The 26,445-nt window shown below is 39.8% G+C and overlaps 1 protein-coding gene across 9 annotated transcripts in view; it reads right to left on the reverse strand.

Annotated features, from left to right (window-relative positions):
- The window catches only part of L1CAM (L1 cell adhesion molecule), a 104,353-nt gene that overhangs the window by 38,100 nt on the left and 39,808 nt on the right, over positions 1-26,445 (reverse strand). For all 9 annotated transcript variants that reach the window (XM_039328687.1, XM_039328686.1, XM_039328685.1 and 6 more), the window contains 17 exons: positions 25,829-26,025; positions 24,668-24,790; positions 23,694-23,864; positions 21,832-21,943; positions 19,428-19,612; positions 17,726-17,857; positions 17,489-17,632; positions 15,736-15,847; positions 15,052-15,218; positions 13,660-13,819; positions 13,443-13,567; positions 11,702-11,803; positions 10,678-10,875; positions 10,151-10,221; positions 3,472-3,691; positions 1,474-1,589; positions 211-430 (listed from right to left, as the gene is read on the reverse strand). In XM_039328687.1, the coding sequence (XP_039184621.1) occupies positions 211-430; positions 1,474-1,589; positions 3,472-3,691; positions 10,151-10,221; positions 10,678-10,875; positions 11,702-11,803; positions 13,443-13,567; positions 13,660-13,819; positions 15,052-15,218; positions 15,736-15,847; positions 17,489-17,632; positions 17,726-17,857; positions 19,428-19,612; positions 21,832-21,943; positions 23,694-23,864; positions 24,668-24,790; positions 25,829-26,025 (2,555 nt within the window). The remainder of the gene's footprint in view (positions 1-210; positions 431-1,473; positions 1,590-3,471; positions 3,692-10,150; positions 10,222-10,677; positions 10,876-11,701; positions 11,804-13,442; positions 13,568-13,659; positions 13,820-15,051; positions 15,219-15,735; positions 15,848-17,488; positions 17,633-17,725; positions 17,858-19,427; positions 19,613-21,831; positions 21,944-23,693; positions 23,865-24,667; positions 24,791-25,828; positions 26,026-26,445) is intronic.

A 26,445-nucleotide genomic window follows, 5' to 3' on the forward strand; every position in this document is an offset into this window, starting at 1 on the left:
GGTGTGTGAGCAAAGTATTTCTGTGCTTACAGCTTTCAACTCTTTTATACATTCTGTCCGATATTCTGCACATAATGCGAGGTCTGAATAAAGTAATATGGATGGAGAGAGCTTCTAGGAGTAGGAGCAGAAGTTGGAAAGAAGTTCAGAAGGTGCATAGAGGGAGGCACGGATTGAAAGATCTGAGAGTGAAAGACCGCCGGTTCTTACCTCCCTCAGGTGTAACAAACTCCATGGCCTCGCTGCGGGGCCCCTCCCCCCGCCCATTCAACACTGCCAGCTGAACCTGGTACCGGCTCCAGGGCCTGAGGCCCCCCAGTATGACTTCAGACACATTCCCCAAGATCAGCAGCTCCCCGTGGGAATGGAAGTGAAGATGGGCCTGTCGACGGCTACGTTCTGCCAGGGTTCCCAACCTGAAGTAATACACCTGGTGACGGTGGAATTTCAGAGAAAGAAAGAGAAAGAGGGAGAAATTATTTGCCCAGACTTCAAGACACCCACCAGCTAACTCGATATTGGCAAGTTTTTTTGAAAAATGCCTGTCATCATGAGTGGAATCGTTCACTCCTCCCCTCCAAAATGTGATGGAAGGGTGCCTGTGAGCATGTCAAGAATTATTTCTCCTTCTTAATTTGTATAAATAGAAGGCATACTATAGGCCAAAATGCTTTTCAGCATGTATCAAATGTTCCCTTCCTTGAAGGGCACCTTTAACAAGGAATTTCTCACAAAAAGCAGGGAAATGATACAAACAAAACATACAATTTTGGGGTTTACATTCAGTTGTAATTCTAGCCTGGTCAGTAAACTTCTGGCCGAATGGCAGTTCTATTCAGAGTCTTGCTGAAGTCCCACAGGCCAGTGTTTACCCTGAGTTTAAAAAACAAAAAATTAAAAAGCAATTCTGTAGCAAGTCAGTCTCAGTTCTGTACCATAAACATCCACATCTTGTAACCTGCATGGATGTATTATATCTGAGGACTTTCCACTGTTCCTCTTACGTGGTGAAATTTATTCTGCATCAGTTGACTCTTTTTACATTATTTACTCTGGTTTTACTACTTGGAGATGCAATATTACAACAGTTTGGGAACTTATATGAAGGATAAAGTTTACAGTATGAAGGCAGTTTACAGAATTTATACAAGGGATTATGTTACAGTAATTTTGGCAGTACTGATTTCTCTCTACCTACCCACCCCAGACCTGGAGTTTTCCAAATATTTTCAATTTTAACTCATAATACTCCAGCTAGCCTGTTCTTTGAAGATTCTAGGAGTAGTACTACCACACTTGGGCTGCAGAAATCTAGCCAACCACTGGATAAATACAGTAGCCCAGATTTTTGTAGCCCTGGTGGTAGATCCATAAAAGTGTCCAATTCGAACATATTTCAAGGGCACCAAGTATTTTAAGAAGGTGCTTCAAATGCTGTCCTCCAGAATGCAATGCAAAGTTCTTATGTCATACCCTGAATCCCTTGAGGTGTCCCCAAATTTTCTCTCTGTTGGGAAGGATCCAAGAAAGCTTGATGGTAGTGCTGTTTATCATCTCAATCAGCAAATCTTCAGGGACAGCCTCAGGCACTAGGGAAAAGAGGGATCCTTTACACTTACAATTTCAGCAAGAAAGGAAGGGGAGATGAAAGTTCTACAAAGACACATGGCATTGGGTATTCTGCAAGTGCCCAGACTCCAAATCCCCAAATAAAGACCTATTGGGGAATTCCTTTATTAAGTTAGTCCCAAATGTCACAAAGTAGTAAGCAAGCTTTTTAATTGTACAATCTGCTTTATCAAGTGGGAAGCCAAGCAAAGTTGTCAAAGAAAAAATAATCAGAAATGGCATTTCCCATCCTTCTGAACAGTACAATAAAACTCTTCCCTGCCAGCGAGAGAGAGAGAAAAGTTGGAGTATCACATGAGGTGCAAAGAAATCTCTAATGTACTGTGCAATCTTAGTAATGATTACTAAGGAATCTCCCAGTGAGGTTATTATGGGAAGTAGGTTCAGCATTGGAATGTTAATTGGGTCAAGGTCTTCCAGTACTACACGAATTTCAGTTTGAACTTTTGGGGGAAGTTTTAGTGCAAACTGCTAGCTGAACAAGCAGGCAATAACCCACCCTCAATTTAGAAAAAATAAAATCCAGCAATTTCAAGGACCTGTATTTTTTATTTATGTATGACCAAGCTGACTATGATCGTGAAAGCAATAACTGAATTCTGTCATTAAAGACTTCTGTATGCCTAAAACATCCAATTATACAGGACTGTTGGGGTAAACTGTTTCTTATCTTTCTGGCAGTTTTTGCTGGGTATGGGCGAGAAGTAAATCCTGCTTCATTTCTTTTACTGAACAGTAAAACCATTCCCTATCCAACAGAGCTACTTGTCCTTGAAGGCAGCCAGTCATTATAGGAGAAAAGCCACAATAGATTATGGCAGTATTTCTCAATCTGGGCAGCTTTAAGATGCATGGACTTCAACTCCCAAAATTTCCTAGCCAGCATTGTTGGCTGGGGAATTCTGGGAATTGAAGTCCATATATCTTAAAACTGCCTAGATTGAGAATATTGAACTATGGAATTCAAAAATTAAGAGGCAGCAAAAATTTTCTGGCAGCACTTTTCAAATTAACAAGCCTGCAAGGATGCTATCAAACTTCTTCTCGTTGGACGAAGCAAGAGTAACACATTTGAATCCTATTTAGAAAATAACTCTTACATAAACAAGGGAGGTGGGGGAATCATCTTACATCTAAAAGAAGATAAAGAAGATAATCACAATCTTTTTTCTTTTTTCAAAAACAAACATTTTCAGAAATAAGGGTTTTAAAAATACCTCAGAAACGTGGGGGAAATAAAAATCTTAGATGCAGGGTGGAGAGCAAGGTTCTACTGAACTGTTTTTTAAAAAATCGGCGCTCAGCATCTAATTTGGTTTCCGGCCACAGTTGGTACTGAAATAATGTACATGTCAAGGTTCCGACTAACAGACCAAAACAAATCAGAACTCTGAGGCTTGAAGTTCCCTCAAAGAACATGTTTATTGGATACATAATATCGGCACGGTCAAAAGTGATACCAACTCTAAACTTTCCCCCCAGAAATTCAATGTAACTAAATGTAACACTTCTCTCCCCCTACTATGCTATTGCTCACGCTACCCAATGAGGGCATTTGGCGGGCTCCATGATACTTCTTCTCTCCACCTCCCAGCATCTGTGGGAATGACCTTTTGACCTAGTGATCCTTTCAGTTTCTCCCCCCCCTTCCTCCCAACTTGTTTGACAACTGAGAATGACAAAGAGGGCTTCTGCCAGGTTCGTTTCAGAAGTTGACAGTACGTTAGCTCCCTCCCCTCTCCTTTTGATACCTCCAGATGAGCTGGGATAAAACTCCCACACTTTGTAACATAGCTGTGTTTTGTTCAATATATGGGCTTAAATGGATCCCTCATTACTCACCATCCTCCCCTGAGTAACCTTTTTCAGTTTGAGGTTCAGGCCCTTTGCCAAAATCATTCTGTGCTTGCACTTTGATCTCATACGGTGAGAAGACAGGGGTATCTGTCACCAGCACAGGAGAGTCGTCAACTTCCACCTCTTCCCATTGGTCTTCATTCTCTAGCCGCCACTGTACACGATACCTCAGCTTTGGGGCATTCCACTCCTTGTGAGGCAAGGGCTGAAAAATAAGCAGGTGGAAGAGAAAGACATACAATCAACAGCAACTCTGGGTGACAGACAAGCTTCACTGAGTGGGAACCCTTTTGCAGGAACACTCTTTCCAATAATCTTTTCAAGCTGTTTTGAAACAGGCCATGAGATCACTTTCACTCCTGTATAATAATAGCAAATCAGAGCTGTACATTGGCCTCCAACAGAGGAAGGCACTGTAATCTGGTGACCTACTAATTAATTTGGATTTTTATTCTTAGCAGCTCCAGCCAGCATGGCAGAAGAATTGTGAAAAAATACTATATAAAGAGAAAGCAGAGGTTTTTCATCATCTCTTACAATTCTAGAACTCTAGTTCACTTAAAGAAGACAAAAGGTGAAAGATTTGTGACAGACTAAATAACAGGCTTTTTGCACCACAGAGTGCATGGATTCTTTTATCTTAAAAAGTAGCAGTGGCTATCAACTCAGTTACCCTTAAAAAGATATTAGAAAAATCAATAGGGGAATAAAACTATCAATGCCTATTAGCCACAATATTTTCAATATCAGAGGGAGTGAGCCTTTTGACAATAATTGCTCAGGCACACAAAAAGAAGGTTTCTATCCTACTCTTGTCCTGTCCATGGCCTTTCTGGGACAATTGAAACATTATGAGGTTAATCCTAGTATAACATGTGAAGGTGATTACTTGTTTGGGCAGCTATATTTTTTAAAGTAAATTCATGGAAGGGATAAATTAATTTACAGATAATTTACACATAACATCAGGCTGTTTAAATTATAGTGATCTTCTATATACATAAGAAAGCTATAACGAATGGATTCTGGCATCTTGTTTAGCTTAAGTAAAGCTCATTATAGCTTAGGATGAAATGTGAGTCCACCCATCCTCTTGACAGTAGCTTTCATTTAAAAGGGAAAATGGGCCATGACTTCATGGAAAGCAAGATAAGAAATATCTGCTCAGAAGGGTACGGTGTTCTCATGACCGATGCACTCAAGCAATTGCATTCAAAGTTTGCAATCATAGGGGGTCAACTGGTGCATACCAATAAATATTGCAGTTTTGCATAGCAGTGCTATTAGAAGATTTAGAAACATAAACTGACTCCATGTTGGAACTGGGATCATGGAGACAGCCTGTCATCACAGGGGGAATAGAGGAGATAAATTCAACAGTTCTTTGAAACATTTAGCTGTGCAAGAAGATAGTATAACATAGAAACATATTCAACTGAAATAGATGATAAATTTAGACCTTTTGTCTTTTAAACAAAAAGAAACCCTTAAAAAAATAACTAAAATATTACAGTTTTTTTTAATAACAAACTTAGAAATCAAAGTCCATTTTAAGGGCACAAGTTTTTTAAGAATTAGCAATGTGACCCGCCAGTTGAATGTCTGTATAGGAGAGAGAATCCATGCTGTCAAATGGAGGGCTTCGAGGTCGGTGTAATATATCCTGCTGTCTCCTTGAAAAATAAGTTTTTTCAAATAAAAAGAGAATATCCCAGTGAGAAGTCCACCTTCAGTTGTCTCTGTCATTGTGGGGTTATTAAAATGCATAGTGATAGTAGCTGGGGAAGGCAAGAATAAATCTTAGTAATGCAAAGGATGAGAGGAAACACCTATAAAAGTGATTTAATCCAGTAATCAACCGTCTGTCAATTTCTGATCATGAACTTCAGACACTGCTTGTTAGTAGAAGCAAATAGATGTAGGCTGAGCAGACGAAGAGGAGATGCAAGGCTTCAGATTAGGGCATCCATTTGTGGAATGATTATATCCTGCTTAACATGGATGGCTGGTTTTCAATATTACCAATACAACATCTCACTGAATGCATCCATTTCAGAGATTAGTGGTTAACCAAAGCAAATCTGCTAAGAAGCTACTGATATAACTGAAGAAATGGAAGTTATTTTGAAAAGTAATTTTGGGAACCTAGTAGTTTGAACATAGAAGTTTAGGGACAAGGACATTTAGCATTTAAATTAAAATATCATTTATATTATCATTTATATTATATAGGTTTTCCATTAGCAAGATATGAGTTGAAGGAAGGAAGGATGTAGCTAAGCCATTTCATAGATAATGTGGGCAGTACCTGGAGTATAGTTAGCACATTGACTGAAAGCTAAAAATGACAACTGTTTCACAAAAGGGATATTTTTCTCTTGTAGAGAAAATGTGGACTCTAGGTTTTTGACTTCTGGGCCAGAGATTATAATGAAAGGTCACCTTGTGATGAGCTTGAATCAAAATTGAAGGGATTAGAACTTGGAGGCAGACCACTGGGTTAACTCGATCCCAAAATTCAGGAGCAGATCCATAGAATGTAGAAGAAAAGTAATAAAAGGAGGGATTCTTTTTATATATGAATTAGCTGTGAGTCATGCAATCAAAGAAATGACAAACTTAAACCTTTTTTCCTTTCCTTTCCTATCCTTTCTTTTCCTTTCGGCAAAAGAAAAACTGAAGAATATTACATTTTTAATAGTTAGAAATAAAAGTCCATCATAATATTACCAGAATATTACACCAAAGAAATGTGGGTATAGAAGACAAATCTGTAGCCTTTGGACATTGTTCCTGATTGAAAATACCTTTTCCAAGCATGATTTTTATTTACAGTGCCTTCATTAACAAGACTGAGTTGAGATAAAGGTTTAGCAATTGAATTGTTATTAATACAGAACTAATTTATCACCTGACCTAAAATAGCTCAGGAAGGGGATTTACCCCATTTCTTTTTAATTGTTTTCCTCTCAAGTATTGAGAAGACAAATAGATTAATGGACAACCTTATAGCTGAGTTTACCAAATCTGATCCTGAATTTAAATCAACTTGTGATCTAGTCTTCATAAAAAAATAAGTGGGTATTTCAGATATGCAGGAAGCAGAGGCCTGGCCAGAAAGTTATTGCTGTGTTTTTTTTTTTTCATATTTCTTCTGTCCTGGTGATAGGAAAGTCAGCTTTTGTTATCTATAGTATAAAGAGGTAGGTATCACTCACAGTAGGCTAGATTACTTAGCCCATCCCATCCAAATTCCCAGGAAAGTGAATAGTATTTTAAAAATACACTCTTTGTAGTTCAGACTAGAGGTCTGAACATTCCAAAGTAGTGTCCATCTTAGTAATATGGTCTTTGATGTGAGTAAATAAAAAAACCCGAGTCTGAAGAATCATGTTGCAGCAATGGATTCCTGTCTGTCTGTTATATTTGTTCTTTGATTTCCCATCTTGTTATCACCTCTTCCTATGCTTTCCAGAATGTCCACTCTTGATTTTTCTTGTAACACTCAGAATCATGGCACCAGAAAGTTGTCAAACTGGAAATCATAAAAGGGCCTATGGTGTAGAATATAGGGAGTCCTTGACTTATGATCACAATTGAGCCCAAAATTTCCATTGCTCAGCGAGAAATTTGTTAAGTGAGGATTTTCACGCTTGTTTTTAAAAGCATACTTTCACTGTCTGTATATTAAATCCATCAATTAGGGATGTACATCTGGTGAGAACACAAAAAAGGGCCTTCTTGGTGGTGGGTCCTTCTTTATGGAACATCACTCCCCAAGAGATACAGCTGACTGTTGTTTTTCCAAAAGGCCCTAAAAAAAACTTTTGTCAGTGGGCCTGGGGACCATGAATGGAGACGGAGAGGGAGCCAATCAAGAGGCTGATTTGATTGTGTTGTTGGTGTCAATTTTTATGGGTTTTTATTATATGGTGGATTCTTTTATATTTTGTAAGCCACCTGGAGTTAACTATGTGTAAGTTGGGCAGCTACATAAGTTTGTTTAATAAATAAATAAATAAATAAATAAATAAATGGGAAATAATGGCAGTTTGCCACTTTCTTTTTGAATGTCAGCCTGATAGTTATGTCATGGCCAATTGCTTGCCATAGGTAACTACTCAACTGGCCATCCAAACAAGAGATGCGTTACTTTTCCATCTCTTGATACAACATGAGGTAAGGCAGAAATGATCAAATCTGGAAGGAAGACACAGCTCGAGAAAAGATTGAGGAAACCATGCATTGGAAGCACCACAAGTCTCCAAAACACCAGCAGGCGGAGGCACAAAGACAGAAGAGATGGGAACAAGGAAAAAAGCAAATATCTTATAATAAGGTGTTTTGTTGCAAATTTTCTTCAGAGGTCATCCATCTAATGCCTAATGCAAAGTTAAAGTTCACCTGTTACACTTCTCAAATGTAAATATCACTTGTAAGCAAGGATTACTTTTTGTCTTCTCCTTAGCAACAAATAAGCAAACAAAACCTTTTTTAAAGTGATTAAACCAGCTTTATGCTCTTAATTCTACTAGGAAATTCTAAAAAATCTTAGGATTTTTTTTCATTAAATTCTTCTGTTCATTTCACCTTCTCCAAATAAGAGCATGATATGCCTAACGCTTCTTGATTATAAAGCTAATTTTATTATCCCAATTTTTCTCTGAGTCAAAGCACTTCTAGGAATCCTAATGGCATCAACAAAGAAGGGGATTTCCATAACCAACTCCCCCTTTTTCCATGAAGAGAAAGACATTTCTAATTCAGGAGACAAAAAGCAACTGGCATCTTTGAAATGTGTGGGATTTTACATGGCATCTTCCTCTAGGCGCTACAAATGAACCATGCGAAGCAACCAGTGCCGGGCCAGCTGTAGCAGGAATAGCAGCTGAATTTGGTAGAAACCTCTCTGAAATGAAGCATCTGGCATCAGTTCCTTCCTGGGAATTCAGCCAAAATAACCTATCATTATGACAAGCGTGACAATTCAGGGACAATACTGGAAGAGAAGCACACTGGTATGCTGCCACCTATTTCTGCTGGAACACAAACAACACAGCAAACCCAAACAGAGTTAAGAGACTAAAATGGACAATTGGGGTGTGGGGGCATACACTGCTTCAACACAAACATGACTTCCAGACCTTGCAACACACACGTTTTTTGTCACTGTCACACATAATAACCCAAGAAAGGAAGATTCACCGTGAAGTAGCCCATATGATTTTGAACGGCACAGGAAGCCAGCAAAGCAATAGCAATTTAACAAATTTGCACATAAGCAACTTCTCTGCATTGCTGTAAACTGCCTTAAGTGCTTACAGATGCCTAACGGCAAAGTACATGATTAATAATAAATAAATAAACCACAAAAGGTAATGTGGATGTGATAAACATATAGCATCAAGAGCTTGATGATACAGAATGGTCTTTGCTTCCCATTTAATATCAAATTAGGTAGAAACAAATCACACTTTCTCAGGAGGAAATGGCACAGTCAAGAAACTATTATTAAAAAGCTCTTGCATACTCATCCGCTTGATCTCTGGAGGGCAGGATGTAAACAAAAACAGCTAAGGTTTCTCATGAAATTTGGTCATATTTAGATAACTGTGTGAACTGTAAAATGGAGGTACACTTCCACCCCAAAGACACATCAGGGTGCAACTGTTTTCAGAACACTGCAAAATTCGGGGAGTTGAACAGGATGAGTGCAGCTGGATTTGAAAAATGCTGATCACCTTGAAGGCAGCAGTGGTACCCATCCTCCGAAGTTGCCATCCTTCAGTCTCACCATATGGGACAGTTCCAGTCCAATCTGCTCCAGGGATAGAATAAAGAGGCTTGCAAAAACCAAATGTAGATCTCTACTCATGTACACGTAGTCCTCGACTTATAACTACAATTGGGACCAGGATTTCCATTGCTAAGCAAGGCAGTTCTTAAGTGAGTCACGGCCAATTTTAAAGCCTTTTTTGCCACAGTTGTTGAGTGAATAACTGAAGTGAATCATGTGATTGTTAAGAGAATCCAGTTCATCCCATTGGCTCTGTTCTTGGAAGATGACAGGGAAGGCTGCAAATAGCAGTCACAGAATCCTGAGATACTGCAGCCATCATAAATACATGCCATTTGCCAAGCACCCACATTTTGATTACATGACTGTGGGGATGCTGCGATCGCCGTAAGTGCGAGGACCAGTCATAAGTCATTTTTTTCAGTGCTGTTGTAACTTTGCTCGCTAAATGAAAGGTTGTAATTTGAGGACTACCTGTACATTTGGTTTTTGCAAGCCTCTTTATTCTATCCTTGGAGCTAACTGAACTGTAGTTTACATCCTTTGGTGGCATCTGTTTAAGCCTCCCATGTATCCGAGAACATTAAATCCATGGATTGTGTTCATGATGGTGAGCTGTATTTGTGCAGACATGCTCAAGGACCATGTGCAACAGAACAAGTCTTTCCATGAATAATAAATCCATCAACCTTGAAAAATTACCCCATCAGGTATTTTTCAGAATTTCTTTTCAGTAAAAACTCAACAACTCTAGCAACCACTCCTTGCACTACAACATAATCCTACAAATGATGCCAGTGGCAATGAATCTGTGGATGAGGAGAGATTGGGACCAATATCACTGAGGTGAATGAATCAATATTTTACCGTCCAGGTGATGATCATATTAGTGGTTTCATTTCCTTCTCCTCTGACATCAGATGGGTTTCGCTCAGGTGCTGAAAAACAAAGAGACTGGAGATATACTGGGATGTCTCTACCATGTTTCCCTGAAAATAAGACCCGATCTTATATTAATTTTTGCTCCAAAAGACGCATTAGAGTTTGTCTTCCAGTTAGGGCTTATATTCGGGGAAATACAGTACTAAATGCATCTGTCTGGCTGACGATCTTAACTGGGACTTATTTTGGGGGTGGGGCTTATATTAAAAGTGTCCTGAAAAATCATGCTAGGGCTTATTTTCCCATTGGGTCTTACTTTCGGGAAAACACAGTATGTCTTGAATCAACCAAAACCAAATGTCCATTGTGCCTCCCAGACTGAAAATGCTTGTCCCAGGGATATTAGGAGCCAATGTTTGTGGGGCAGCACTGTTTTGTGCATGGCATGGTTGTGTTAACACCTACAAGGAATATTGCCTATAGCCTTCTTCCAGCATCTTGAACCTTCTTACCTGCGGGTTCTGTGGCATGACTGGCAGACCGGCTGCTTAATTCGCTTTTCCCCTGGTCATTGCTGGCCTGTACATAGAAGTTATAACTTCTGAATGGAGAGAGGTGAAGAATAGTCCATGGCTGGTTCCCTGGGACGGTGGTTAACAATTCCATTTCTGCTGGCCCAAATTTGGTTTCTTCACAAAACACAATATATTCTGTGAAGGAGAAGGGAAACATAATCTCAGAGTTTGAACATTTTTTTAAAAAAACTCATTAAAATTGCTATTACTTTTCACTAGGCCCCTACGGCTTTCCTAGGTTCATGCTACAAGCTGAGGTAAAATGCATCTGTACATAGATGAAGCTAATTTTTGGTTTAGCATCATGTGCAAATCCAGGCACTTGGGTTCATTCAGTACCCTGACTTACTGAATAGTTTCTGTATTTCTACACATATACAGAAACAGGGAAATGTAAAAATGGCATTTTCACCAATGTGTGATTTATATCTAGCTTCAAAATTCAGAGATATCTGTAAAGAAGTACTGAATAGTCATTTTATACATCATTTTATACATCATAGACAGCTGCATCTTTTCCATCAGTCTTTTGTTAAACTATGCTAAGTTGCAAGTAGCAATATAAACAAAGAATATAAAGTTGCTGTCTAGGGTGCTTTCTAGTCACAAATATTTTCTAAGTGCTGCTATAAGAGAAAAATAGAAGCCAGGGATGACTATGATTGACCACTTGCTTCCTCACCCAAGCTTCTTCCAAGCAGAGACATCCATGGGAGGGTGTCAAATGAGAAGCAAAGGATGAAAGCAGAGCTGCAGTGTCAGCTCTGCCCCTTCCTCACCCATGTCGTGACCCTGCACGTGGATACAAAAAGGCCCAAGGTTGTGGTGCAACAGGGCTGCTTTTGTCATTTTGATGAAAGCAGCAGTCCTTGTGGATGCCTTTTCCAAGGAAAATCCATGAGTTCTGATTAATCAGGGGTCATTTCTCCTTAATGGTAAGATACTCAGCACGATTCCTTACCATTTATTTCTCTGTTGTGATTATCTCCGGGGGTCCATGTCAGCTTTACCTGATGATTCTGCTGCCTCTGCACCTCCAGATTTGATACAGGGCCAGGTTTGCCTGACCAAAAAAAAAGACTATAATGAGACAGCCACCCACCTGTCTGTCCTCACTACAGAGGAAAAATCCAAGATTTTTTCCCCCAAACAAATTTTCCAAGCCTGTGTCACAGTGTGAAAATTTGAATCCTTTCACTCCCCCTTCAGTTTCAGAATTACAACATTAATTTTTACAAATTATCCGCCATCTAAAGTAGATTGAATCTGCAGCCTTTAAAGTTGTTGGTTGATTAAATATAATTAAAATTAGCTTGTTTAAACAGAGGCTTATTTCTGAAAATTCAGAATGGTCAGTTTTCTGTACATTTGTGGCTCAAAGCCATTATTCATTGGGTTTCATTCTATATTTTTATAACACAGTAGAAACAAATTCACCTCATTAAAAAAAAAAACAGACCAATGTCTGCTTTGTCTTATGGCATTTACATTTATACTTATATAATTTATAAATTTTATTTTGCAAGTTGCCTGAACTGCGAGATGGGCAGAAAATAAATTTGATAAATATATTTTGCTATCAATGTTTAGAACTCTCCACATTTCAGTGATTAAGAGTTAATCTCCTCCCAAATAATATCCCACTAAAATTAAATAATTTACCAATCAGAACATACAGTCTTGGATTTCTGAGGGAATGCATCTAGGAAGAGAGGCCTGCCTGGAATCAACTGGAGGGAGAGCCTTTTCTTATTCAGGTAATCCTTGACTTACGACCACAATTGAACCCAAAATTTCAGTCGCTAAGTGAAACATTTGTTAAGTGAAGTTTGCCCCATTTTACAACATTTCTTGCCACAGTTGTTCAGTGAATCACTGCAGTTGTTAGGTTAGTATCATGGTTGTTAAATGAATCTGGCTTCCCCACTGATTTTGCTAGTCAGAAGGCTGCAAAAAGTGATCGCATCACTCCAGGACATAGCAACGGTCATAAATATGAGTCAGTTGCCAAGCATCTGAATTTTGATCACGTGACCATGGGGATGCTGCAATGGTCGTAAACATGAAAAATGGTCATAAGTCACTTTCAACGGGTGTTATAACTTTGAATGGTCACTAAATGAACTGTTATAAGTCAAGAACTATCTGTAATTTTTATTTTTATTTTTTAAAAAAAGAATTTAAAATGAATTAAATAATTAATAACAATAAACATTTTAAAAGAAAAAGTAAGGGAAGTAAGTAACAGTGCAATACAAAAAAGAGCCTTTTCTGTAGCTGTCTCAATGCTATGCAATTCCCTTCCCATTATGGTACAGTTTATACCTTTGTTAATTACTTCAAAACGTAATCTGAAACCTTGTTTTTGGAATTGGCATTCCTTTCTTGAAATTCATGTATATTTGGTATATCACTGTTACATAATTACTGTTATTTTTATTTATTGACAAGTTGCTTTGTTTCAATTATGTTTTTATTGTTGTAAAAGTGCTGTACTGTCGATGGCTTTGCCAGAAATATACATGGGCCAAACTGCAAAAATAGATACACAGCAAAAAGCTAGTGCTTTTTTAAAAAAAATACCAATTTACTACCCATGTGTCAAGAATATCACTGCATCCGTTTGAGATTTCCCTGGTCTGAAGTTTAACCTCAAGAGAGAAACAATCCAGATCTAATCTTTCCTTTTTTTTGGTACTTACCATACACCAAAAGATTGGCATTTTTTTCTACAGAGTCAAGGGTGGTCCAAGCCAGGCAGCTGTATGTTCCTTGATCAGAGTAGTCCACGTTGGTAACTGTCAGAGACATGTCACCAATGATGTATCTAGGGAAAGACCAACAGTCAGAGTAAAGTTAATGCAAAAGTCCTTTGAACCCTAAGCTTTTATTCAACATGATTGTGCTCTTTGAACTTACTTGTTATTGTCATCTGATTCCTCAATATCTTTTCCATTTAGGCGCCATTGGATACCACGCTTCGGAATACTCTCATCAAACAGTACTTTGCAGTAGAACATCACACTCTCACCTTGCTTCTTTTCCATGTTGACAGGTCCCTCTTCAATCTGTGTTGCTCCTGCAATAGGAATGGAATACTGCATTGTAGCCTCTCCACCCATGAAGTCTTACTGTGGGCATCTATCGTCCTCTCATACATTTATCCCACTTGGCTTTTTTTTTAAATCATTCTTCAGTATGGCTTGAATGTTTCTTAATACAACTATGACTGGCCCAAGTCATTTTCCAGCTTGAAAATCTCAGCAGCAGTCCCTCCTTTTCACCGTAAGGAAGTGAAATGTGATTCCTTCCGCTGAAAATTTGTCCTGCATTTTTCACAAAGGCTGTCTACTCAACACAGACTGAACTACAAACAAGGCAACATTTTAGCCTAGCATATGCCTTGAAAGGAGCCAGAAAAAAACATTTTCAACCAATCTGTTTGTGCTACTCTTTTATTAAGTTCACATAAAACCTAATCGTGCTTTACTCAATTGAGCTAATTTTGGGTTTGCACAATGCATTGAACCATAAAGGGTCTGTGTGGGCTGAATTCACACAATTTGGTAAGCTGAAATGTTGTTAGTTGTTAATCCATGTTTCAGTGTACTGTGTAAACAAATCATTTCACATTTGACAGCATCACAGTTCTCTAAAACATCCACTACATTTGCTCCCAAGTAAAACTGCCATCTACTTAATTTTAAATAAAAGTCTTCAGGTCACTTTCCACATGAAGAGATTATCTTTAAACCATTCTCCACACTGGAGAAAAGACAATACATCTTTAGATACAAAGAATTTATTAGCAAGCATAAATAAACACCAACTTCCCCTCATCCTCTTCCCATAAGGGACATGAATGCTCGGAAAGTCTTGCCAGATTAAAAGCTTAGTCTGGTGCCACAGGCAGATGGCCTGGCAGAACCTCATTAATGTGGGCATTGGTAGGGGGGCAAGGAGGAGACAAATGATGAATTAAGCATCACAACATTGTATTACAAGCTTTTGATATTTATTGTCATCATGTCATATGCATGTGTGTAAGGAATAGAGTATCATGACACAATGCTCATTTCACTGGATTTTACAGATGCCTCTGATGTTTTGACCAATAGTAAAAACTCTGGCACAACCTGCCACATCCACTTATGAAGTGGAATGTTGGGAAAAAAACAATTTTAGAGGATTTAGCTGAAAGCTACAGTACTTCATTTCTGGTTACTTCCTTCCTATCACATCTGTTATGGTCAACTATTTTCTCTCATATTTCTCTTTGATTTAATGCATAGTTGGAAAATCTAATCTCACCTTTGACAACTAGGCGGGCAATGATGGAGACATTGTTTTGATCATTCTCAGCCAAGCATGTGAAGTTTCCTGCGTCTTCACGTCGGACTTCCTCAAGTTTCAGGGATCCATTTGTGAATATAAAGGTTCGTTCATCTTTTAGGGCAGGGTTCATATCTTCCATAAACCTGGAAAATGAAAACAAGAAGGGGGTACGACAAATAGAGTTCTCTCTACAGTACCCTCAGTGCACTTATTTTGCAACACAATCCAGCTCTAATAATTTTTTCATATATAACACCTTTAATTGCCTTTAATTTCTTTTGTTTAAAGTGCTATTTCTTAGGCCTTTGCTATATTTTGCCTAATATTGCTTATCCCAAAAGAAAATGGAGAAATGGAATATATATGTTTGTTTGTTTTTTCCCTTGTGTAACTTCTGCAATTTCCTGAACATGCTAATAATATAATTGTGTTTTTCACTGGCCCAATTCTCTTCCTCCATTGGCTCTGGCATTTTGCCCATTAGTTTGTAGAGCTAGGCTAATAAAATCCAAAGAGGCATTTGATTTTTTCCAAGTACAAATGAAATGAGTGATACTAAGAGAATTTTGATATATAATTGGGGCCAAATAAACCAGGTCAGAGCAACTATGGACAAAATACATTGTGCTTTCTGAAAATGACACAAAACAGAAACTGTACCACTGCACTTTAGGTCTGGGTGCCCCAAATGTCTTGCAATGTAGGATCACTACTTGATTCTCCACCACAGCATACTCTATGCCATCCGGGGTCAGGATCTCTGCTGGCAACCCTGGAGTAAAGCAAAAAGGCCAATGAGTGTAAGGCAGAATACTCATCTCCTCAAGAAATCCTCCTTAGCCCTAAGTCCTGTTAACACACAGTACCACCCCAGAAGAAAGGGATTGTAAGTCAATGGAAAACAACCAGAAAAAAAAGTCTGCACTCAGCATATTCACGATAAGCATTAAACCCATGCTCTATTCTGGACACATGAGCCAGAATAGCAGGCAAGAATACTGTAAGTATTCTTCTCATTAGCTTGTTAAGTTAAACAAACCTTCACTTTGTAATATATTTCCTTCCTTCCTTTCCTTAAGTTAAAGGCTTCTGGGAAGAGCCATTGCTAAACCACTAAGATGACCACCCACTTCCTCAGTGGGGTGCTATCTCCAATGCCACATCATAGCATTAATTTGGAGGCAAAAGGGGCCTTTGTCATTGTAAGGCCTTTGTCATCAGGTCTGAGCAAAAAAGAGAAACAGACTCTGTACATAACTTATAAATACTGAATGCCATTCCCTGGAAAGGTGTCTGAACTGCAGACTTCATCCATACTCCTATCTTGCTGTAGGACAGACATGTCAAACACAAGGCCCGGGGGCCAGATGCGGCCTGTGAAGTGGTTTCATGTGGCCCGTGAAGCCATACTGGAAACAGTGAGGAAACGGCCCTCACTGCTTGGCCCTGGCCCAGGCCAGCCGGGAGCCAATGTACAATTTTGTGGTGGCCAACTATGCTGAAACGCATTCAGTCTTAGCTCCACAAGGCCCTCTAGAAACAGTGAGGAACCAGCTCCTGCCCTGTCGGCCCCACCCCCCTGGGTGCATGCTGGGGAGATGTCACCCTTTGTGAAGAATGAAGAAATGGACCATGCCTTGGCGCTTGCTCCAGTCACACCCCGTTCTGCCAGAGACCCTCAGATCTGTCCCACTCCTATCCAGGCCCCCACAGGCACCCTTGACACGAACAATGTAGAGCTGACCATGCCCACCCAGTAGGTCACACCCACTCCATCCACACCCACCAGTAGGCTTGCACCCACCTTGGCCACCACCCCCCCGAGGCAACCGCAATGTTGATGCAACCTCAATGAAATTGAGTTTGACTCCCCTGTTGTAGGAGAAAGAGCTACTGGAGCAGTGGTTCTCAACCTTTTTAATGCCGTGACCCCCAACCGGTCGTAAGTCGAGGACTACTCAACCGGTCATAAGTCGAGGACTACTCAACTGGTGCAGCACCGTTTGCAGAATGGGACTTTTGGCAGGCTCAGCAGGGCAGAGACAGCCTGGACAATTCATATTGGCTTTTGAAAGCCAATAGAATTAGACTCTATTCAAGAGAGTCTATTCTATTGGCCTTTAAAAGCCAATAGAATAAAAGAGAGTAGCACAGCTAAGGAAAAGGGGAAAAGAAAATGGCGGACTGCGTTGTTTGGCGACCCCCGTTAAATGGTCATTCGACCCCAAATGGGGTCCCGACCCACAGGTTGAGAACCACTGTACTGGAGGAATTTTAAAGTGAAAACTGAAAGTTTGGTGATATGAAAGAACAATTGGAATAGCCTTTGCTAGGTTTTTTTTATAGTAATATCTTCCTGTCCTTTGAACAGTGAGCAGCCCAATTTTGATTCAAAGTGGAGAGATGAACTTACAGACAACAAGGATGTATGCATTGGCCAGGAGACTGCCGTGCTTATTGTGGGCTTGGCACTGGATAACAGCGGTGTCATTGGGTTGCACTTCACTGAAGATTAAAGCTCCTGATTGAATCTTTCTTCTTGGATCTGGCATCACATCTGAAAAGCAGCCAAGTGTTTAGGTCCAGGGAGCTAAGGTGGTATGATAGCCTTCTGCTTTTTCTCTGCCTTTCTTCTCACCCATTCACTCACCTTTCAGAGGAGTTCCATTTATGCTCCATGACAGTTTTGGCTTAGGTTTTCCATCAACTTCGCAATCCAAGCGGACATTCTCCCCTGGTCCATAAATCTGACTCACGGGCATTTTTATCCAGTATGGAGCAGCTGAGAAAAGAAGACCGGATGAAAATAGCATCCATTAAGACAAAATTAGTTCACTACAGTGAGGAAAATGAGCTTCCCAGGTCTATTTTTATATAGACTAACACAACGCTCACTTTATAATGAGTTGTCCTCAGACTCCCTTTCTATTACCTCTCAGATTTCAATCAGGTATATAGGCAAGTAGATGCTTTGTTTTGAATCACCATGCCAACCAATAATTTGAGAGTGTGGGGGGGGGGTGTCATCACACAAAACACCTAGAGGGCAAAAGTGGCATCCCCCTTCTTTTATAAATTCTTCAAGGCAGGGAAGAACCTGCCTTCTTCTTCAACTAGGAAATTTCATCTAATTCAAAATAATTGTCATTTTAGCTTTTGGACTGAGTATGAAATGACTGAATATAAAGGGTTGTGTATTATACACATTTGCATGGCAACATCACTTTGCAAATTCTAAAAAGGTGGAGTTGACCCAGAGCTATGGGCTGCTGTTGGGGAAATTGTGTGCTGCAATAAAACACTGTGTAAAGATTTGCTAAGCTGTGGTGTGCGTAGTCCTCTGAATGCAAAAAAAAAAAAGTGTTCCTTGCTGGCAATCACTGGTTTTAAGTTTAAGCTCTAAAAGCGTGGAATATCAGGATAATAGTTGAATAATAATATTGTTTTTATTTAAAAGGAGAACAACCCAGCTGAAGTTTGGAAAATTAAAATATAAAGCATTTGCTTAAATTTTCTCCAATGAATGCAATGGAGTGCTAAGTTTGGGCTGGGTTATAGCTAGCATGACTGGTTAAGCTTAAAATTTAGGTTTTTATTCACAGTCAATATTTTAGTTATATTTTGTTTTACACCATCACATATATAGAGCACTGAGCTGCTAAGATCTGTGGGTTGGATTACCCAGCTCTTATCTTGTTGCTTTTCCACTAAAGTCATACAACCCGCCTTGCCTACCCTACAAGGTTCCATCCAAAAAAGGTGCTGGAACTCCATTCTGGGCGTTCTATAAGAAAAAAAGCCCTGTATATATTGGAAAAATGATATGGCCTCATTTAATACAGTCATACATGGATGACTAGTATAACTGGCTAAAAAAGATGGCTTTTGGGTATACAAAATTATATTAAGAAATTTTAGAAACTTCATTTTTCAAATTTTAGAAACTTCATTTTTCAAAGTAAGCAGCCTTATTTAATATTTTGCTATTAATGCAACTCCTTTCCCCTCTCCCAAAGCATTAAAAAAATGGCTGTTGCCTCTGTTTTTTTCTACTCTTCCTGCTAACATCCTAAATCACAGTATATGACATAATTACACTGTGCCTCCAGTCCACTTGATCTTCTGCACAGAACTGAATGTCATTTAGTGAGAGAAACGCAAGCTAATAATGTTACATCAAATGGCAGGCTATAGGAGTAAGCAATCTGGAGTGACATTATGTTTGTAACATCTACTAATCTCACCATAATCTTTTCTCAAAAGAGCAGTCTTGCTAGGTGCCAGTTAGACTACTCAAAATCTTTCCCATTTTTATCCTATCGGGCCCTGCTGGAGTAAAATTGTGGAAATACCCTCAACATTAACGGTATAGGTGTGGCGGATGCTGCCATGCTCATTACGAGCAATACACTGATAGTCTCCATCATCATCCTCCGTCACACTTGGAATGCAAAGAGTTTTATTGTAGTTCTCAAAGGTCACCCCAGGTGAAGGGTTCAGTCTGTTCAGGTGGATCCATTCCACCGACGGTGTAGGGCTGCAGAGAAAGGGAAGAAGAAAAGGAGCGTGTATAAAGCTGGCTTCTAACTCAGCTGAATGTTACTGATCTACGTCACTGCTTAAAATTATGTTTTTTCAGTTAAAAAAGGGCTTTACTTGAGACTATTTTTAAAACAGGAACATATACAAATTGCAGATGGGAGAATTCATCACCTTAGAAGAGGTATCTTTCTCCTGTGCATAAAGCAGGGGGGGGATACTTGCATTTTGTGAGGTTTATGGAAACTTTTTTTAAGAATGTATTTACATACATATTTATTTGTAAAAGAGTGGCCTTTATTACCTTTGAAATTAATTTTTCCTTAGAACTCACCAGATGCATCTGGATCAAGAGAATAGTATTAGTGATACCACTCAAATCAGTTAAGTCCTTTTTCCCCCAACATAGCACTTTTTGGATTTCTTGGATTCTAAAGTCCATCATCTAGATCCCTATGGGTTCATTGTCTGGGGATGACAAGAGTTCTGGTCCAACACATCTGGAAAGTGCTAGATTAGTGAGAGCTGACTCAGGACATGATTAATTATCTCATTGATTTAAATGCATTTGGGATTATTGTAATTGCAATAGCACTTAAACGTATATACCGCTTCACAGTGCTTTACAGCGCTCGCTAAGCAGTTTTACAGAATCAGCATATTGCCCCCAACAATCTGGGTCCTCATTTTACCGACCTCAGGCTGAGTCAACCTTGAGCCGGTGAGAATCGAACTGCTGAACTGCAGACAGCCAGCAGGCAGCAGAAGTAGTACTGCATTCTAACCACCGTGCCACCACGGCTGGATGAAGTAGTAGATGATTTTCAGATGATCAGCCTACCAGACACTCAGCTCCTACCATATTCATTTTATGTTCATAAGAAACCTGTGAAGTAGTTTGGCCTAGAGAAAACATGAGCTTCATAGCAAGAGCAGGGATTGGCTTGCCAACTGCCTCAGCAAGACACCAGGCTGTTTTCCCTCCTCAGTCTGCTCTTCATTGTTTGTTTGTTGTTACCTAATAGCATAGTTAATTAAACCACTACTAAAGCATGTAATCAAAGGGCATCATTCCACTTCTCTGCTGATGTTTTCCTTCTCATCATCAAACCAGCAGCTGAATGGCAGGAGGAGCTGAGTGTCCCTGGAGTAGCAGATGAACAAAATGTTTTTCTAATTACTGCTGATGTATTTTGATTTTTAAATCTCTGCTACTTGATGGGGAGCCACCCAGAGCTGGTTATAAAATGGGTGGCTATAGAAATGTTTTCAATAAATACTTCCAAGGCCACTCAAGGATGGGGAAATTTCTATGCAGTCCAAAAGAGAAAAAAAATGACTTTAGAGAATTCCATTGCCTCTCCAAACCAGCAAGGAACAAAAATGAAATCCCAAGCTGTATTTTCCCCAACAACTGGAAGTTGGAAGTCACAACCTCTTAAAACAGAGGTCCCCAACCATAAGGGCACAAGGAACCGGTTATGTGGAGAGAGGTTTTTCCACAGACCGGAGGGGCGTGGTTTTCTGTGCTGCTTGCATCCTGCGGATGGGGCTTTCCTTATTTGTGCGGACCGATTGCTGGCATCACGCAGTTTGGTACTGATCTATGGACCAGAGGTTGGGGACCCCTGCTTTAAAATATATCCATTCCCTTTCAAACACACAGGCAGATAGAGGCCTCTCCAATCTATCAGCCTGTTCACAAGAGAATAGGGATAGCATTAGGGATAGCATTAAAAACAACTACTGAAATCAAGGTGTACTCTTATCTCATTGACCATTTTTGTTATCATAACCCAAAAGATATAGCCAGCTCTCCCATTCTCATTCCCATTCCCTATTTAGTCAGTGGGGAAGCCAGATTCACTTAACAACCATGTTACTAACTTAACAACTGCAGTGATTCACTTAACAACTGTGGGAAGAAAGGTCATAGAATGGGGCCAAATTCACTTAACTGTCTTGCTCAGCAACAGAAATGTTGGGCTCAGTTGTGGTTGTAAGTCACAGACTACCTGTATTTCATCAGTTTATGGGTTTAGTGAAGCATCTTTCAGATCTATGCTAGCAATCTTTTGACTAATGTTTATTTTCATCCATTTTTCACTCAAAGTCCCTGTGGAAGGAAGCCTCTCTGGACTCGTGGCATTAGAAAGATACAGGATTGCATTGCCATATATGTTTTATTTTTGATGGCAGATATTTCCAAATACTTACAGCCCTGCTGCAATGCATTCTAGTATCAAGCGCTTTCCTAACAAGGCCACGTAGGTCTTGTGTGTGCTCTCTGGCACAACTAGAATTGGTTTCTGGTATGAGAAAGTGTTGGCTGTGGGAAGAGAGAGAAGAAAAGAGTTACTTGATATCAGAAGACCACATATGCAGATGGCCTAGGCCAGGGGTAGTCAACCTTGGCTCTTTTATGACGCGTGGACTTCAACTCCCAGAATTCCTGAGCCAGCTTAGCTGGCTCAGGAATTCTGGGAATTGAAGTCCACAAGTCATAAAAGAGCCAAGGTTGACTACCCCGGGCCTAGGCCAACACAATTGCAGAATGTTTGGCTTTTGACTGACTTTATATTCATGTTCTGAGAGTAAAGAGTATGTCATTGGCTCCACTAACTTACAGACAGTTTGACACACACTCCTTCATAAAGCCTTCCTCAATTTCAAACTTTCTAAATGAGGTTATAGCTTAGCTAGCCTTCCTTCCTTCCTTCCTTTCATATGCTGCCCATCTCACTCTGAAAAGCAACTCTAGGTGGCTTTAGCAATTCACTCGGATATTTCTCTTCCTCTTTAACTTTCACAACAGCTTGATGAGGTATACTAGACAGAGAGATAAAAGACCACCTGAGTTTCCCCAGTGAGAGCTGTGATCATGAAGACTTCAACTTAGTGTCCCCAGTTTTATTCATCAGTCTAACCACCGCACCTTATTGTCTCTGTCATTGCTAGGAACATATAAAAGGGTTCTATACATCACTTCTCTAAGTCTTCACCTTTGCTGTAGTTTCTTGCTATTTCTAGTAAATCAATTAGTTTCCGAGCATTATGTGATGATGATAAATAATAAATAATATTCTTCCATAATTCACTGCTACAAAGCTCTTCTCAGACTTTTAAACTTTGCATGAATCTACCTCTCAATTTTCATAATTTCATCCCTGGTTATATCACAAACCCTGTCTCCACTTCTTTGATTCACTTATCTTTAAGCCCCCTAGGTAGGAAGCAACAGATTTTTGCTGCCAAATATTACAGGCAGCAAGTTAAAAAAAGTTTATTACAAGTTAAAAAAAAGAAAGAAAGAAACATTCTACTTTATTCTGAATTGATCAGATGCATTTTGACTAATGTTCCTTGAAGAAGATAATGCAGGACACAGAATACAGAATAGAATTAAAGGACAGAATAACATTCTTTCAGTTACAGGAAGTCAGATCTGGTTCAATGTTACATGAAAATTCCTAATGGAAAGAGCTATTAAATAATGAAATTAATTGTCAGAAGAATTCTCCTTTGTGGATGTGTTCAATCAGAAGTTGGGCAACTATTAAATGGGGATATTTTCATTTGGGTGCCAGCATTGATCAGTGAACCAACAGCCTAGGTGAGTGCTTCCAGTTTTATGATTCAGTGGACAGCAACACTGTGCAATACTGGCCATAAGATACCAAGTGCAAAATATCAAAGAACAGTATTGGGAACCAAATGCTGTAGCATTGCTCAATTTGTTGTCCATTAGATGCTTAGACTTTAACTCCCATGGAAATCCAACACATCTGGAGGGCAACAGGTTGGGAAAAACTGAAATATTAAATCTGAACCAAATGACTGACAACCTACAGCAAAATCCATGGATAGAGCCTAATAAAGATTTCAGGCAAGAATTCATCTCATCATTTTGCAGATTTCCACAAGAACTTTACAGTTCCTATGTTAAGACCATCAATTAAGCTGGGTGGGCAGAAGATCGGGATAAAAAAAAAATGTGGTCGATATCTTCCTGCAATAGCCAGCTACTTCCTCACTCCACAACACAGAGCACCTCAACATAGGGTGTCCTGAAGACTTACTTGGGATGACTTTTAGTTCAATGGGTTCTTTCTGGATAATGAGTCGTGGACCTTGGAAATGGGCATTGCAGATATAGTCAGGTTGACTATCCGTCATCTGTACATTGGCAAAGTAGAGGTTTCCATCCTGGCCTACAGTGACTCGTTCATCTTGGGCAATGTGTTCAATCTCTGCAGAAAGAGAGGTGGGAAGGAGAAGAAGCAAATGAGACATAGCAAAGCAGAAAGAATTATCATAAGACAGCCAAATGCCAAACAACTTTGCTTCTTGGCCCAAACATCCATGAGATGAAAGAAACCAAAGTTATTCTATTCCTTCTAAGTCATAATTATCATCTTCATGTGGAGATTTTGGAGGAGGTGGTCATAGCAGAGGAACTTCATTCTTTCCTGTGTTTCAAAAATGAATTTTGACTTCCAAAACAGGTTCCAAAAACTTGGGAGTAACCAGAGTGTACATTAATCCCTGAGAGTGGAGGATTGGACCATATTTTTTCCAGTCAAACCTTCTCTTTCCAACAAGAACATGTCTCCTAAAAGTTTACAGAAAGCCTTTCCTCTTTCTTACTTTCTCATATGTTCTGGGACTCAGGTTGGCATGTAATATATTCTGAAATGATCCAGCAGCCAGTTCAAAGCAAAACACCATACGTAGTGCATTTATCTGAGTCTGTATCTTTAATCAGATTGTCTATAAGAGTTCAACGTCTTTCTTGAATGACATGATCAAAGAATTACTTGAGACCATGTATTTGCAACTCTCCCATCTTCACCTACCCTGCCCCATTTACTATCCCCATCCATCTGCCACATCCAGATTTCTTCACTTCTGTTGGGAACCTCTTGCCGTCCATCCAAAGCACTTGGCTTACTGCCAGCTCTTCTAGTTCTTTGAGAAAAGTAATCAGTCCATGTGTTCTGATCTGTCACAATCAAATTCACAGTCTTTGGAAAAGACAGTTTCTAATACTCACTGCTGTTGAGCCAGTAGATTTTAGGTGGATCGGCACTGGTGGGTGGGTTACAGGGTAAGACTGTGTGGGTCCCTTCTTCTGCTGTGATGGGTGCCACCTCCTCCTTTGGCCACTGTGGGGCATCTGGAAGGCAATGAAGCAGGAATCAAAGCAATTAGTGAATAGGAGGGGGCTGAAGGGGAATTATCACGGAGGGGGAAAAAAAGACTACTGTACATGGAGAGAAATTGACTGCATAGTCTCTGGGCTAGGTTTTTAATGTATCCAGTTATTCACTGTGCCTCAGGGAAAAATGTATTTTAACAGGTTTTTGATCATTACTCAGTGAATGGAGAGGCTTTGCCATACCCAGCCAATTAAAGCCGAAACAGTTTACCAATTCACCTGCAGTCTCAGAGAACTAGTAGTCATTTATACACGCTTGTTGAGATGCAACTTGAACCAAGGACTACTTGACTCATGCTTAATTTCTGAAATCTTTATTACTACAACATCCTCAATAGCAACAGCTATTGTTATTATTGATAGCAGGCAGATTTATTTTGAGAACTTCAGCCAAGATGAAGAATAAAGGATCACTGCAATTTTGGAACAGAGAGAGGATGTTCTTAAATCATCACTACTAGTGCTGAAAAAATACATCCTTTCTGATACCAATGAGTGTCTACTTTCCTGTATCCCTCCAGCTTTTAAATCTTTCCTTCTTCCTTGACAGACATGCAGAAAGCAAGGCCGAGCAGGAGAGAAAGAAGGCAGGAGAAGGAGAGGCTGGCAATTACATCACATGACACGATGATACCATGACAACTGTATCCATGGGAACAAGAGCAACCGCTACACTCCGGGGAGTCCAGGCAGGTAAAAGTGAAAAAGACCCAGGCATAGACATTTATTGTAAGAGGGAGGGAGAAATTTATTTCTCAAAAAAATCGGAAAGGGTGTATATATGTGTGTAGACTCCTTAAGCTGCATCATTGTGGGTCCTAAAGTAAGCTTCATCAGCAAAGCCAGAATGAGAAACGTTTGTGTGTGTGTGTGTGTGCATATGGCTGTGTGCAAGTGATACAGAGCTGGAGGAAGGCAGAGAATTGGTGGGCACACTTATAAAAGAGGGAGGGAGAAGCAGGAAGGACACCTTAGGGTAGGCAGAGAGGTACTCACTCTCAACAATGATGTGACTCTCAGAACTCACGGCTGTGCCCAATATGTTGCTGGCATAACACCGATACAGCCCATTGAACCTAGTTGGCACATTCCCATTGTTTGTATGGATGATCAGAGTCCCTGAATTTTCCAACTGTTTTATCCCTTGCACCTGTTCTGGATCAAACTGTTCTCCATCCTTGGTCCAGCGGTACCTGCCAAAAGGAAAACACATGAGAAAGGAAAGGGGGAAGGAGAAGGAAAAGGGGATGCAATCTTCCTACCGAGTTCCTGTGCTATTTTTTAATAACCTCTGACTGGCAGGTTGGTCTATTTCTATAAATAACCTTGGTTCTCGATCTGCACTAATTAAGATGGGTGCGACTGGAGAGGTGGCGGTGGAAATGCATGGTTGGGGGATTTAAAAGCAGCCAAACAATCATTCCTCTGATACACACAAGAACTGGGGTAAGGAGAGAGAGAAATCAATTAGACGAGGAGCAGAGGTCCAAGTAAGGTCAGGGACATTTCCAGCATAGAAGGGAATAATGGAGATGTTAAGAACAGAGCAGAATTTAGGAGCATTGTGCACTGTGAAATATCCAATATCGACAGTGGAAATCCCTTCCTAAAAT

The sequence above is a fragment of the Crotalus tigris genome, unplaced genomic scaffold (assembly GCF_016545835.1).
Source record: "Crotalus tigris isolate CLP2741 ecotype Arizona unplaced genomic scaffold, ASM1654583v1 scf7180000024383.4638030, whole genome shotgun sequence".
Taxonomy (NCBI): Eukaryota; Metazoa; Chordata; class Lepidosauria; order Squamata; family Viperidae; genus Crotalus; species Crotalus tigris.